This window comes from Melitaea cinxia, chromosome 20, assembly GCF_905220565.1.
Source record: "Melitaea cinxia chromosome 20, ilMelCinx1.1, whole genome shotgun sequence".
Taxonomy (NCBI): Eukaryota; Metazoa; Arthropoda; class Insecta; order Lepidoptera; family Nymphalidae; genus Melitaea; species Melitaea cinxia.
This window is the reverse complement of record NC_059413.1, coordinates 7,392,751-7,406,403: the sequence shown is the minus strand read 5'-3', so window position 1 is coordinate 7,406,403 and position 13,653 is coordinate 7,392,751. Positions and strand designations below refer to the sequence as shown.

General features: G+C 33.4%; 1 protein-coding gene across 2 annotated transcripts in view; it reads left to right on the top strand.

The window, feature by feature from the left end:
- LOC123663484 (proline dehydrogenase 1, mitochondrial) overlaps positions 1-11,564 on the top strand; it is a 49,182-nt gene extending 37,618 nt beyond the window's left edge. The window contains exons 4-11 of one of the 2 annotated variants that reach the window (XM_045598159.1): positions 1,262-1,443; positions 4,165-4,229; positions 5,103-5,281; positions 7,207-7,486; positions 8,396-8,533; positions 8,829-8,939; positions 10,023-10,206; positions 11,302-11,564. In XM_045598159.1, the coding sequence (XP_045454115.1) occupies positions 1,262-1,443; positions 4,165-4,229; positions 5,103-5,281; positions 7,207-7,486; positions 8,396-8,533; positions 8,829-8,939; positions 10,023-10,206; positions 11,302-11,507 (1,345 nt within the window). In that variant the 3' untranslated portion in view covers positions 11,508-11,564. Of the gene's footprint in view, positions 1-1,261; positions 1,444-4,122; positions 4,230-5,102; positions 5,282-7,206; positions 7,487-8,395; positions 8,534-8,828; positions 8,940-10,022; positions 10,207-11,301 lie in introns of both variants that reach the window. The other variant, XM_045598158.1, reaches the window with a different exon arrangement.
- The last annotated feature ends 2,089 nt before the right edge of the window (positions 11,565-13,653 follow it).

The following is a 13,653-nucleotide window of genomic DNA, read 5'->3' as shown; positions in this document are numbered from 1 at the left end:
TCCAAATGCGAAAAGCAAACGTCTCTTTTCGGGTTACGGTATTCGCATGTGTAATAAAGTCCCACAGCAATTTTGCAATCGTTTCAATATAAATTTAAAGTGTTTTTAAAAAAACAAATGAATAAATCAAGCGTATTATACGGTGCAGGATTCCATAGATGATAAAGACGCTATATTTCATACAAGATATTACTAATTATGTACTAAAACACATTTTATATTTTATTTTTAAAAGAGTAGCTGTAAAGTTTCTTTGCGATTCTTCTTTGTAGAGTCTACATTCCAAATCGGTGGTAGATTTAGTTTTAATAATTGTGTTTGCTGGCAAACGAAAAAAAAATAACACTTTAATTACATCGACAAGTAATAATAATAATAAATTTATTTGTGAAAATGTATTGTAACAATGTATTGTATTACTCTAAAAGTTTTAATCAGATCTCGATGTAATTTGAATGTGACCACACGATAAACATCAGCTTTCGATTAAATAAAAAATCATCAAAATCGGTACACCCAATAAAAAGTAATGTGGATTTTCAAGGGTTTCCTCTTTCCCTCGATTTCTCTAGGATCCCATCATCAGATCCTAGTTTTCTTATCATGGTACTTCGCCTGGGGTATCTTCTTTCCAACAAAAAAAGAATTATCAAAATCGGTTCATAAACGACGAAGTTATCCCAGAACATACATTAATGAATAAATTTTAAAAGTGATTATTATTTTATAACCGACTTCAAAAAAGGAGGAGGTTACTCAATTCGACCGTATATATATATATATATATATATATATATATATATATATATATACGGTATATATATACGGACCGTATATATATATATATATATATATATATACGGTCGAATTGAGTAACCTCCTCCTTTTTTGAAGTCGGTTATAAAATAATAATCACTTTTAAAATTTTAATTTATGAAATGACGATTCGAAAATGCTTTTGATGCCAATTTGAAAAAATTTATTTTTGATTTTGATTTTTTGAGTAATTTTTCATCTGTTTTCATTTATTCATTTAAACAGTGATCTCAGAAAAAGATCCCGATATAAGTATTAATTGTATCATACACAAATGCTGTCCTATATTAGATATAAGTAGATAATAAAACTCGTTAATTTCAAACGAAAACTTAAGATTATTGTTTGACCGGCCCGGCGGTAGCAAATAGAATTTTCGTGAATCGGTCCGTTGGAGAGACCGTTAGTATCAATAATAAATTATAACTTGTCTTACTATTTCCAGCGCGTCGATCTCGGCGTGTGGTGATGCACAGGAAGAGGGGCAACTCAAGCAATACCATGTGGAGCAGCGTTTCGCTGATCGTCGATACAAGGTTACCAGCGCAAGGACTTACTTCTACCTGAATGAGGCCGCCTGCGAGAAGAACATGGAAGCTTTTATGAGGAGCATTGACGCCGTCGCTGGTATGTATGTCTATTACAGGTATTATTATTTTTAGACTAAAGCTAAGGCATTCGACTTGGTTGATTACGGGGTTTTGTGGCAGAAGCCTAAAAGAAAAATATACAAACAAAAATGTTGAGAAGTTCTAATGACCCAGTTCTACGCCCACCCAAAACAAATTACGGGGAAAAAAACGTTACATATGAAAGTACAAATGTATAATAAAATGCCCACAGTTATTAAAGAAGCTAAAAGCATCATGAAGTTTAAAAAAAGAACTAAAAAAATATTTACAAAATCTCAAAATATAATAAAAAGAATTATCACAACTACAAACAAAAATCCTTATCTAAAATATTAAGTAGAAGTAATAACGCGAAAGAAAAATAATAATTAGGAAATAGGTTACAAAACAATAAAAAAAAAGAACAACACATTTACTCTGAAAAAAATAGATATAAAAAACGCGTCAAATTAATATTATTTATATACATATATTTAAAAGATCCTCACTTAAAATAATAAATCAAAGTAATAACTTTAAAATAACTAGGAAAAAGGTTACAAAATCTCAATAAAAAAAAGTAATTAATAAATAAAAACCTTAATTAAATTATTTTAAAATTACATATATAAATATAATATATATTTCGCCTGGCCGCCTCTAGTTAAACATTTGAAGATCTATATATTTATTTGTGTCGCTTGTCGTTTTTGTTACTTTTTTTTCCTGCATAGTGACCGGTCTTACCATCGATGTAATGCGTTTCTACCCACTTTTTTGCTTTTTGTGACGATATCGTATAATGAACTATTGTATATTACCGACACGCTCGGCTTGAATTATTGTAGTAAACTTATAGCTATTTAAAAATGTATTCTTTCTAATGTTTTTCTCATATAAGTAAATTGTTAATTCTTATGACAATAAATATCTTTGACCTGAAGCTTCATCGTCAAACCACACTACCACGTGAAATATTCTGTATGTTTGGTTATTGGTACAATAACCAGTTCAAAAGTGCAAAGGGGAGGAATCGTTTTCAAATGTATACTGGTCAGAATGTGGGGTAAGGTGGGCCTTTTTTATAGATGAGGAAATGCATTTACGCACTAACCCCGCCACTCGAGGGTGGCGGGAGTGTGCAACTCTCAGCGTTAGGTGCAATGCCAGACTATCCACTAAAACCCACATCTTTTTTCCGCCGGCACCTTAGTGGGGATGCAATGGGATCGATTTCACACACTACCACGATTCCCCCCGGAAGGCAGGGGGGCCTGAGCTCGCCTCAGCTTTTCAACTTATACACGAATCACCTGATCTTTTCGTGTTGTTTAATTAATATTATATCATATAATAAATAACTATTAACCCATTTACATCCAATTTAAAAAAAAGACTAGTGTGCTTTAGACCACACGACTGAAGTAAAATTTCTTTAACAGTTCCTACAGTAATATACAAAACGTAACTCTCTCTCTCTTTATATCTTCACTATCTTATATCCCTTTCTTGACTTCCGTTCGCCTGGCCCGATCACACATTTCATAACGATCTCGTCAAGCGTGCGTAAAGAAGCTTTACTTCAAAAAACGTGAAATAAATATTAATTTTAATACGTTATACTTATTTTTCGAGTCTTCACTTTGAACCTTCAGTTTCGCAATGCCTAAAGATAAAAGTCTCCGAGAAATACGTCCTGCCTGTTTTAACATACGGTACCGAGACGTGGATACTGACGAAAGGACGGAAAGGACTATTCCACAAGTTTCAAGCCGCTCGACGTGCAATTGAACGGGCTACACTTGAGGTCTCTTTCAAAGATAGGATCAGAAATAAAACTATCCGCAAAGGAACGAAAGTAACTGACATAGCCCACAGAATTAGCAAGTTAAAGTGGCAGTGAACTGGTTACCTATGTCGCAAGACTTTTTTTTTTATGTCACTAGGTCGGCAAACAAGCGTACGGCTCACCTGATGGTAAGCGATTACCGTAGCTTATAGACACCTGCAACACCAAAAGCATCGCAAGCGCGTTGCCGACCCAATCCCCAATCCCCCCAGGAGCTCTGGTCACCTTACCAACAGGAACACAATACTGCTTGAAAACAGTATTATTTTGCTGTGGTCTTCTGTAAGGTCGAGGTACTACCCCAGTCGGGCTGCTCCATATTTTGAGCAGGAAATTCCAGCTGTGCCCTACCTCAGTTGATAACCGCTTAAGACTGATAACCGCTGGAGCAGAAGTGTTCTGAAGTGAAGACCGCGTCTTGGTAAACGCAGAGTGGGACGTTCTCCGGCCCGCCGGTCCGACGATTTACGTAAGATTGCCGTTGGAGGCTGAACGAGGATTGCGGAAAACCTAGATGTTTGGTGCGAAATTAGGTAGGCCTATGTCTAGCAGTGCTGACGAAACTTTTTTGCCAGGAACGGAGGAAGATAAAATAAGAGTTGTTTTTAAGTCTATCTATATAAGATTTTAATTCAGTCGGCACTCATTGCATCTTTTAATATTTTTGCGTAAAGATAATAAACGCATTATCAAACTTATACATATGTTTCGATAATTACATTTTTCATTTTCATCAATAATGGAAAACATTCATAAGAAATTAATGACTCTATTCTAAAATATTTTCGTTACAATTCGTCACGATTCGATACGGGACCAGTGTTTTTTAGGTCCCTGGTGTGCTAGATTCGATACGCGCTTATTTTGTAATCGTATTATTATTTTCAGGAATAACTAAAAGTACAGGCTTGATGGCTATCAAATTGACTGCTCTTGGGAGACCTCAGTTACTGGTTAGTATAAATTAAAATAATTGAATACAGTTTTCAATATTAAAATGTGTAGTTTTCTTGGATTTCTTTGTGACACATTACTTTTAATCCCTATATACTTTTATAAAATTACAAAAACATTAACAACGAAATTGATCATACTGTTCTGAATAATTATTTTAAAAAAATCTTTCATTGCTAAATCATTAAATTACTTGTAATTTTGATGGTGTGTAATTTGTTCTGTAAATGTTAGAAACGGTAAAAAAAAGGCCTTACACAATTTTGTGACATGGAACAGCTTGATTTTGACTTCATACGTACAGCTCTTCTCCCTAGATTCCGGAACACGAATACCTTGTTCGCCTTGTCGAGTTTACTGCAGTAGGAAATCAACTTAGGCAAAAATATTCTATTGTCCTCGAGCATACATCAGTAGAGTACAGTACAGAAGTGAGTGTATTTGTTGAGGCAGCTACTGAACTTGAATAACAAAATTTGACTTTCTAGCGATAGATTTCCAGATGTAGATCTACCGAGGATCTAAATGTAAACCTATGCGAATTGTGTTAGTTGTGTCGTGCTACTAGAGAGGGTGAGATCGGCCATAAAACATTTCGTTTTGTTTAACTGTCGACCCAGAAAGCAATGAGGTGTGTTATAGTTCAAAACTTCGCTTTGCTGTTTTGTTCGCCTGAAACAATGGGAAACTTTGTTCGACTTGACTTCATTTACTAACCTACTGAACGAATTTTTTCAATTTTCGACAACTTTTTTAACTATATTTTAGTGAAACGTGTTGTATAAAGCATAGGGTATAATTTTTAGAAAATTTGGCATTAGACACTTACTTTTATGTCATCCATGCTTACAGGCTATATTTTATTTTTTCAGCTCCAACTATCCGAAGTGATCATGCGTGCTCGTAGTTACATGCACCAAATCGCCGGCGGCACTGGCAACGTTTTGACACATCACAAAACTATCGAGGACCTCCAGAGGTACCTCGGCGACCTTAGCAGCAAACCGGAAGTACAGGAGTTCATGAAGAAAATCACTTCCGACAAAGAGGGGTGAGTCTGGTATATTACGACCTAACCTAATGGTACCTTCATAATTTTATCAGCTATCTATCTAGGTGCCTGATGTAACGTGGTCCATGGTTGGCGTCAACTGACAACATTTTAGGACAAATATGCCTTAAAGTATTTGCTAGACATTAATTATGAAATGGGGCTAAGAAAGCGTAGGCTTCCTGCTCTTTCATTTATCATATGTATGTAAGTAACCATTTTATGGGATGAGATAGATTTGCCCAGTAATAGAACATCTACAGGTGTTACAGTAGTGTACCTTAGTTATTTTGCATTAAATTTTATGATTATTATTTATTTACTTATTGATATTTTTACTTTGTCAAATATGTTTAGGAATTGTAAGATGAAATTCCTTATAGTTAGTTTGCTATATTGATATGAGACACTGTATGTACGTATAAGCTTTTAACGTCAGTTATTTTGACTTAAACTATTTTGGTCTATTTTTAGTAATAATTGTATGTACTTTTTTTTACAATTACATTGAAATATTTTTTTTTTTTACCTACAGTAATTTTCAATTCTACAGTAGTGAGTTGTTTTAATTTTTTTTGCAATTAAATTTTAAATAATTTATTAAATTTGTACACCCTAGTACACTAGGGTGTACAAATTTAATAAATTATTTACGCACCTAGTTTGCTTTAAATATATTTGGCCTAGTTCTTTAGATATCAAATAGATCTTTGTTTAAAAGATAAAATATAGCTCGTGCCCTATACTTTTGTATGAAATGGCACACATATAAGTTAAAAATATATTTCAGCGTGCTGCATCTATTCCCATGGGACCGGTCAGTGGCGACATCTTGTAATCGTAAGGGTTGACTCGTAAAGTCGCTAACTGTCGTGAATTTGCTACAGTCTAAACATGGGCTTTGTTAAGATCAATTTAAACTTGGAATGCATATTTTTGTACTCATAATAATATTATAACTATGAAATTTTTGCATATAAATTATTAATGACAGTGAGACAGTGACAGTTATACAAAGTATAATAAATTATCATATCAATCACTGATCTTCCACTGTGGTACGAATGTAATAATAAAATGAAAAAAAACGAGTGAAAAGTTAATCGTTTTTCGAACCTAGCTCAACTAATAATCTTATAGTTACAGTTACAAAATATTGTAAGAAGCCCATGTATAGATTAAATGCTAGGCTTTTCACACTCACAAATTCTTTCCGTGCCTATAAAATGCTAGAGAAGTCTTTGTTCTTCTTGTTTTTATATATAAGAAAAACGCTTCGCTTATTGCTGATGCTAAATTATTCAACGGGTTTTCATAACTCGAGCTTTTTTCGACAAAATTGTTGTTTTACTGCTTATTTTGTTGTTTTTGTCAGGAGTTTCATCTTACTTGTTGTGATCGTCTATTTTGATGCTATTGTTTACTAAATTGCTAGCAATGATAATTGGAATCGATTTTAAAAATTATAGGAATTATTTTACAATTAGAAATGGTGTTATAAGACGATCAATATAATTTAGTCTATGATAGCGTATTTTTTATAGCCTTTATCATTATTTGGGAGAGGTTAAATTTTTTTTTGATTGAACTTGTTAATTACAATATTAATGCACTCAAATAACAAACACATGATTAGTATATTTGTAAAAATAAGAATATATTCCACCATTTTTCTAAAATTATGCAAAGAATCTCGTAGTTGACTCTAAAATATTCGCCGCTTTACATTCAGTAAGAGGGTCCTTACGGAACTAAACACTCTTTACTAGAATACCGAAATAGTACTCACGAAAACAAGCACCTTTGGGGCTTCGGCAATCTTTTGTCTTAAGATTTCATTGATCCCGTTACGCATCCGTCAAATAAATATCGAATTGAATTGATTAGGTTATTATTGGTAAAGTGTAAATTTCTCATATCCACAGTATTGTCCACTTGTTTCCATGGTCAAACATTTTGGACAAGGACATGGGTCTTTCGGACTCGTTCAGAGTCCCGGACCCGAAGACCGGTCAGATGAGGCGGCTCATCTCGCAGATATCGCCGAAGGAGGAAGAAATGTTCAGGAATATGTTGAGAAGACTGAACAATATCATCAAAGTGGCGAATGAGTCGGACGTTAGGATAATGATCGACGCCGAACAGACTTACTTCCAACCAGCTATATCGAGGATCTGTTTGGAAATGATGAGGAGATATAACAAAGTTAGTTAACTTTTTTTCTGACGTACAAATGTTTTGTTTTAAATATTATCAATATTCTTATTTGTATACTATAATACCTTGCCCGCTTCTTCGTCCGCGTGGAATTTAATATAAAAGTAATTTTTCAGGTCGCACAGTTATAAAATAAATAAATTTCTAAAATAAAAGTAGCCTAAGTTACTAAAATTAAAGTAGTGTCCAGCCGTTTCAGAGATTAGCAGAAAGAAACATACAGACAGACAAAAATTGTAAAAAATGTTATTTTGGTATATGTACCGTGTAAAAATCCATATGCAAAAACGGTTATTTTATTATTACTAACAGATGTATAAATTGTCCTTCGCCAAGGCGGTTGGTTGCCTGGATGAGATCGCTCGTCTGTTTTTATGTAAATTTACTTTTTTATTTTGTGTTTGTCGTTGAGATACTATAAAATATATTTCAATTATTCATATTCTTAAAAACACAAAGCATTTGTTTTTATTTGTATTGATTCTTTTTAGTAAAACTTCTCCGAAACGGCTGGCCGATTATTATGAAATTTAGTGGGCATATCTGGTAGGTCTGAGAATAGGCCGACATCTATTTTTCATACCCCTAAGTTATAAAGGGGGTAATAGGGGGAGGGGGGTTAAGAGGGTTAATAATATATATGGCAAAAAAACGTTTGCGGGGTCAGCTAGTTGTTTTATATATTTTTGTTTCTAATATCGAAACGAACTTTTAAGTACTTATATTTTAATTTTATTGCAGTTCAAATTTAATACTAGATGCTTCTTAATCTTTAAATATCGAATCTATATTGTTTCTGACAGTTATACAATATAAATGCTTTTGTAATTAATATTAAATGTAAGATTTACTAATTTAATACATGTGTACTTAAAATTTATCATTTCTATATTTCAGAACAAGTTCCTAGTTTTTAATACGTATCAAACATACCTGAAGAATACTTACAACGAAATCGTGACGGACCTTGAGCAAGCGCAACGACAGAACTTCTACTGGGGAGCGAAGTTGGTCCGTGGAGCTTATATAGAACAGGTAGATCGTTTGCGAGATTTATCCTATACCTATAGTACAATTTTTTGGTTATGTTATCGTTCAATTGTTAGTGAAGGTAGAAACAAAATTATAGGTAATAGTTTTGTATTTTGTGACATTTCTTTAGTTCTGTCTGAAGAGCTTTTACAAAATTTGTAATTTAGGAAAGAAATATAAAGAATGGAATTTTTTTAATTTGTAGTTTCATGGACTATTTTTAGGACTTTGACTAGTTATATATTATACGTTATACGTTTATTATATATTAGACGTTACGTCTGATGTATTTTCATAGGAACGAGCGCGAGCCGCAGCGATGGGCTACGAAGACCCAACTTGTGAAAACGTCGATGCTACTACGGCGTCTTTCCACAAGTGCTTAAAGGAAATCCTCAGCAGAGTCAAGGTAAACTGTAATCGATTAGATCTTGATATAATGCAACTCTAGTTCCTTGTCCGTTCACAACTATCTGTTTGGGATATGATAATTTTTTACATGTGCGACGACAAAACATTATGACGACAACGGCATGCTATGAAGACATTATGTCATTTAATCTATATACAAAGTGCTTCAACTAGGCGATAATTCGTGAAGTTGTGGTGTAATGCTTCAGCTTGTAATATCCCGCTGCTGGGTATAGGCCTCTTTCCCCGTGTAGGAGGAAGATCAGAGCCTAATCCACCATGCTGCTCTAATGGAGTTGGGTTGGCGGATATATTTCCTACTATGAGTAACGATCGCTATCAGTGTTCATGATAACAACCGGGACCGACGGCTTAACGCGTTCTCGGAGGCACAGTTGAGGTGACAAGGACTAACAACCAGATCGGATATAAATATTTGAATAAACGCAAATATCCACTCCGAGCGGGAATCAAACCCGCGACCGTCGGTGTTTATGCGCCGCCGATATGGCACACGCACCATTACACCAGAGCAGTCATCTCTTAATAAAGATGTAACTTCCTCTTTTATCTCTCGCTCTGAAGTGAAACGTCTAAAAGTGTATGTAATCAAATAGTGCAGGTATTTCCTTCATGTATAATGCGATGTATCTCTGGAGTAAAACGATTAAGGAAACTGTTAAGGGTTTTAAAACAATTTTAATTCTCAATTAATTTTTGTTAAAGTTGTTTAATATATCATTTTGAGACGTGAAGTGCCCGAAACATTTTATGTTCTCAGTGATTCTAGGGATTTTAGTTTTGTTTGCAGTTGTAAGAGGAAAACAGATTTATATGTGTATACTTTTTGTGTCAATTGCTATTTTTAGTACCTATCTTATAACCTGTTAATTGTCATTGTATCTAAAAAAAAAAAAAAAAATTAAAAAAAAATATTGAATTATATTTTTATTTTATAAATTAAGCTAATAACTTTTTTAAACACTGTCTGCATACCTATAATTTAAAATCATGTTTTTGAATGCTATTGTAAATAATTTTAAACTATAGAAATAATCAAATATGTAATTGAGTTGGTTAGCTCATATACAAAAATTCTCAGAACGAGCAGAAGGATCGCTTGGGTATAATGGTGGCGTCCCACAACGAAGACACCGTCCGCTACGCCATCCAACTGATGAAGGAGCACGACATCAAGCCCGGGGACAAGGTCGTCTGCTTCGGACAGCTGCTCGGCATGTGCGACCACATCACCTTCCCTCTCGGTGAGTGTGGCCGCCTCTTTTTTTTTTTAAATCGGCTGATTGACATTTGACGTAAATTCTCTTTACTCTATGGGATTTACCGCGATTTTTATTTTGAAATTTCCGTTATTTCAGCATCTTTGTATGCGCCATCATGGTTAGGTGACGGTGGGATAAATTATTTTTGTGAATCGTACAAAATTGTTTTTTTTTTATTTGTGTGCCTTTGTCATGATTGCCTAATTTAACATTATAGTTTTCTACGTGACCGCATTATTTACCTACTGTTAAGGGTCGTTAATTAATCACGTGATGTTTTTAGTGACTTTTTAACCCCCTACCCTCGCTTGGTGATATATGGTGAGGTTTTAGACTACCCCCTATAACCAAAAAAACACTTGTATTATTTTCGTGCATTGTGATGTGACCAGAAACCATTACCGTCTTACCACTTAACTTTACTGTTACCTTTACCACAAACCAAGTTACCTTTACCATGAAACAAGAAGCAGTTCCGAAAAGAACTGTTTTGTTATTTAGACACAAGATGCATACAAAAATATTTACAGTCGAAAACCAAATTAACCAATCGAAAAATTTGTATTTTAACCAATCAGAAATTTCATCTCTCTCCCACGCGTGTAAAAATAACGAAAAAACTCGATTTCGAAACATTGTTTTAATCATTATTTAAAATTTCGATCTATTTATTAAAATTTAACACACACTTTAATTACTCGGAAAATGTAAGTTTCCCCTTAAGGGTGAGACCTGAGCCCTGTGACCAGTTGTAGGTACGACGTTTTCAGACAGTAACTGTACTGTGCAGTAATGTTTATATTAATGATAAAGTTGTGTGGATTTAGCGACGCTGTATTTCATACAATAAATTACTGATTTTATGCTAAAACGCCGTTTTTAAAAAAAGAGTAGCTGCGGAATTTCTTTTCGATTCCTCTCTGCAGAATTTACATTTCTGTGGTGGTGGATTCCGTTTTAACTGAAATTAATTAATAAAGACAAATATAATTTTAATGTGTAAAATGACAATTCAAGAGTGCCTTACAGGCCTATTTGAATAAAGTAATTTTTGATTTTGATTTTGAATATTTTCAGGTCAAGCAGGCTACTCGGCGTACAAATACGTCCCGTACGGTCCCGTTGTCGAAGTCCTCCCGTACTTATCGCGACGCGCAAACGAAAATCGCGGCTTCCTCGCCAAGATCAAGAAGGAAAAAGGCCTCCTACTGAAGGAAATCGCTCGGCGCATTTTCACCGGTCAAATATTCTACAAGCCGGTCGGTAACTACACGCCCGTATAAAAGTAAACATCGTTTCGTAGTTTTAGAGTCAGTTTTGAACCGTCGCGGTTCAAATGTTCACGTCGCCCCGCCATCTAGCGGCGACTTGAGAACGTGGTCGAATATGTTATTTTATATTTAGCTAACTTATAGTAACTGAATAGGTGTTAATTGTCTAATGACTCGAATCTTAGATGGAATGATTTAGCGTTTTACGAATTCGGTTGGCGAAGTTTCAAATTTTTTTTAATTTTTTTTTAAATATAATTGCCTTCAAGCTTCCTCTGCCACTTTTCCCCTCAAAGGATGAAATTGTTTCACATTGTTTGCGATACCGTCTAAGATACACCTCATTAATGCCAGTTTAAACAAGTTGCGTGACTTCACAATTTTTTGCCGTTTTCGTAAATTTTATTCGATGATTCGAAAATCGCATAATTACTTTGTCTGGATCCGCTAAGTGGATAATGTATGTACACATGATCGAATTATGTCAAATTTTTTTTGACATTTTCGCTAGAATTTCACAAACAGGCTTGAGTCGGGAATAAAATGATACGCATTGTGAAGTTGATTTTTTTTTCAAATTAATTTATAAATGTTTGCTTATGTTCGAAATTGCAATCCTTACTGTACTTTTCTTGTGTGTAATATTTGTTTTTATTGGCGTATATACAGTATTGTTATGTATAGTATTAACCATAGACAACGGCTTTATAGGATCATATTTTTACAAGCTAGTCGTTTTGAAAGTAATCGTGCTATGATATTGATGTTTTCGTGTTTTTTCGTTAAAGAAAAAAAAAACTTTTTTATATATATTTTAACATTATACATTTTAAATAATTTCATTGGCTTAGTTGTTTGAGTTTACGTAAAAATGCCTAAATATAATTAGGTACCTACTCATTAAACTCGTTGTCTAAAATGACGGACGACAAGGCTGTATGGTAAATTGCTTTTACTTTTCAAATTATTATAATAATAAAAAAATCTGTAAGAAGTAAAATAATACCACCAGATCTTGTCTACATTTTCAATAGAATTGATATTCAAATATTAATAAACAGTTTCAAATTATGTTTTGTTTTTTTTTTTTTATTTCAAGTTAAGTTCGAACCTTCATGAATTGACATCAAGTTTTATTTTATATTGTTGTATTGATTCTATTGAAATATCTTATTATTGCAGGTATTTTCAAGATAATTCTTATCGAAAAATAAAAATAAAAGTATTTTATATCAATTGAAAATTTCTTTTGATTTCAAATCAAGACCAAATGTGATATGTCAATCTCATTTAAAGAATTTCGTAAATGTTATGTTAAAATGAAGTAAAAGTTCAAGAGTTAAATGGAACTTTAACTTTAAAAAAATTACAATTGCTGTTGTCTGTTGCATGTACAACAAAACGTGCAATAATTTTGTTGAAGTGCAATGAACATTGAAATTGAAATTTTGAGAATCGTATAGATATCGGCACTGTAAAGCACTAACCTTCAACCTGCACCAAAATTAATTTTGGTTATTTTTGATGGTATGAAGTGAGACACAGGGGCGAGGTAATCATATTGTCGTACATTGAATCGCACTTTTCACCAAAACTGTCACTCGTGTGAATATCGTGATTCGTTTATTTTCCCTTTCTCCAGGGGCACTAAACCTTTGGTAATTATTAGTGCCCAGATTAAAATGTATTATTTCATTGACTTTACGACATCACTTATGACCAAAGTGTTACAATCAATTCTAATAACATTCGTAATTTTATGGATGTAAATATAGATTATAATGAGAAGTAAATACTTATCTAAATTCTATTTATTTCTGTGTTTATACTAAATGAAACTATTTTTTCTCATTTTACTATTTTTTCAATATCTTTTAACTTAAAGATATAATCTCTTAAACTTTAGATATAAAATATATCGTGTTGTTCTTCGTACACGAATCGTAAACTAAAATGTTCGGGAACCCGCACATAGCGATCCCTGCTGTCGCAGAGCGCTCAATATCCGTGCCGATACCTATACCCCTAATGATTTTTTTTCAATACAAATATAAAATTATAATTGTTGCGTTCCATACCAATATTTTTAAATACTATCACATTTCATAGCGTTTATAAACATTAATTATGAATGACAATAATATTTTTTACTCGAACG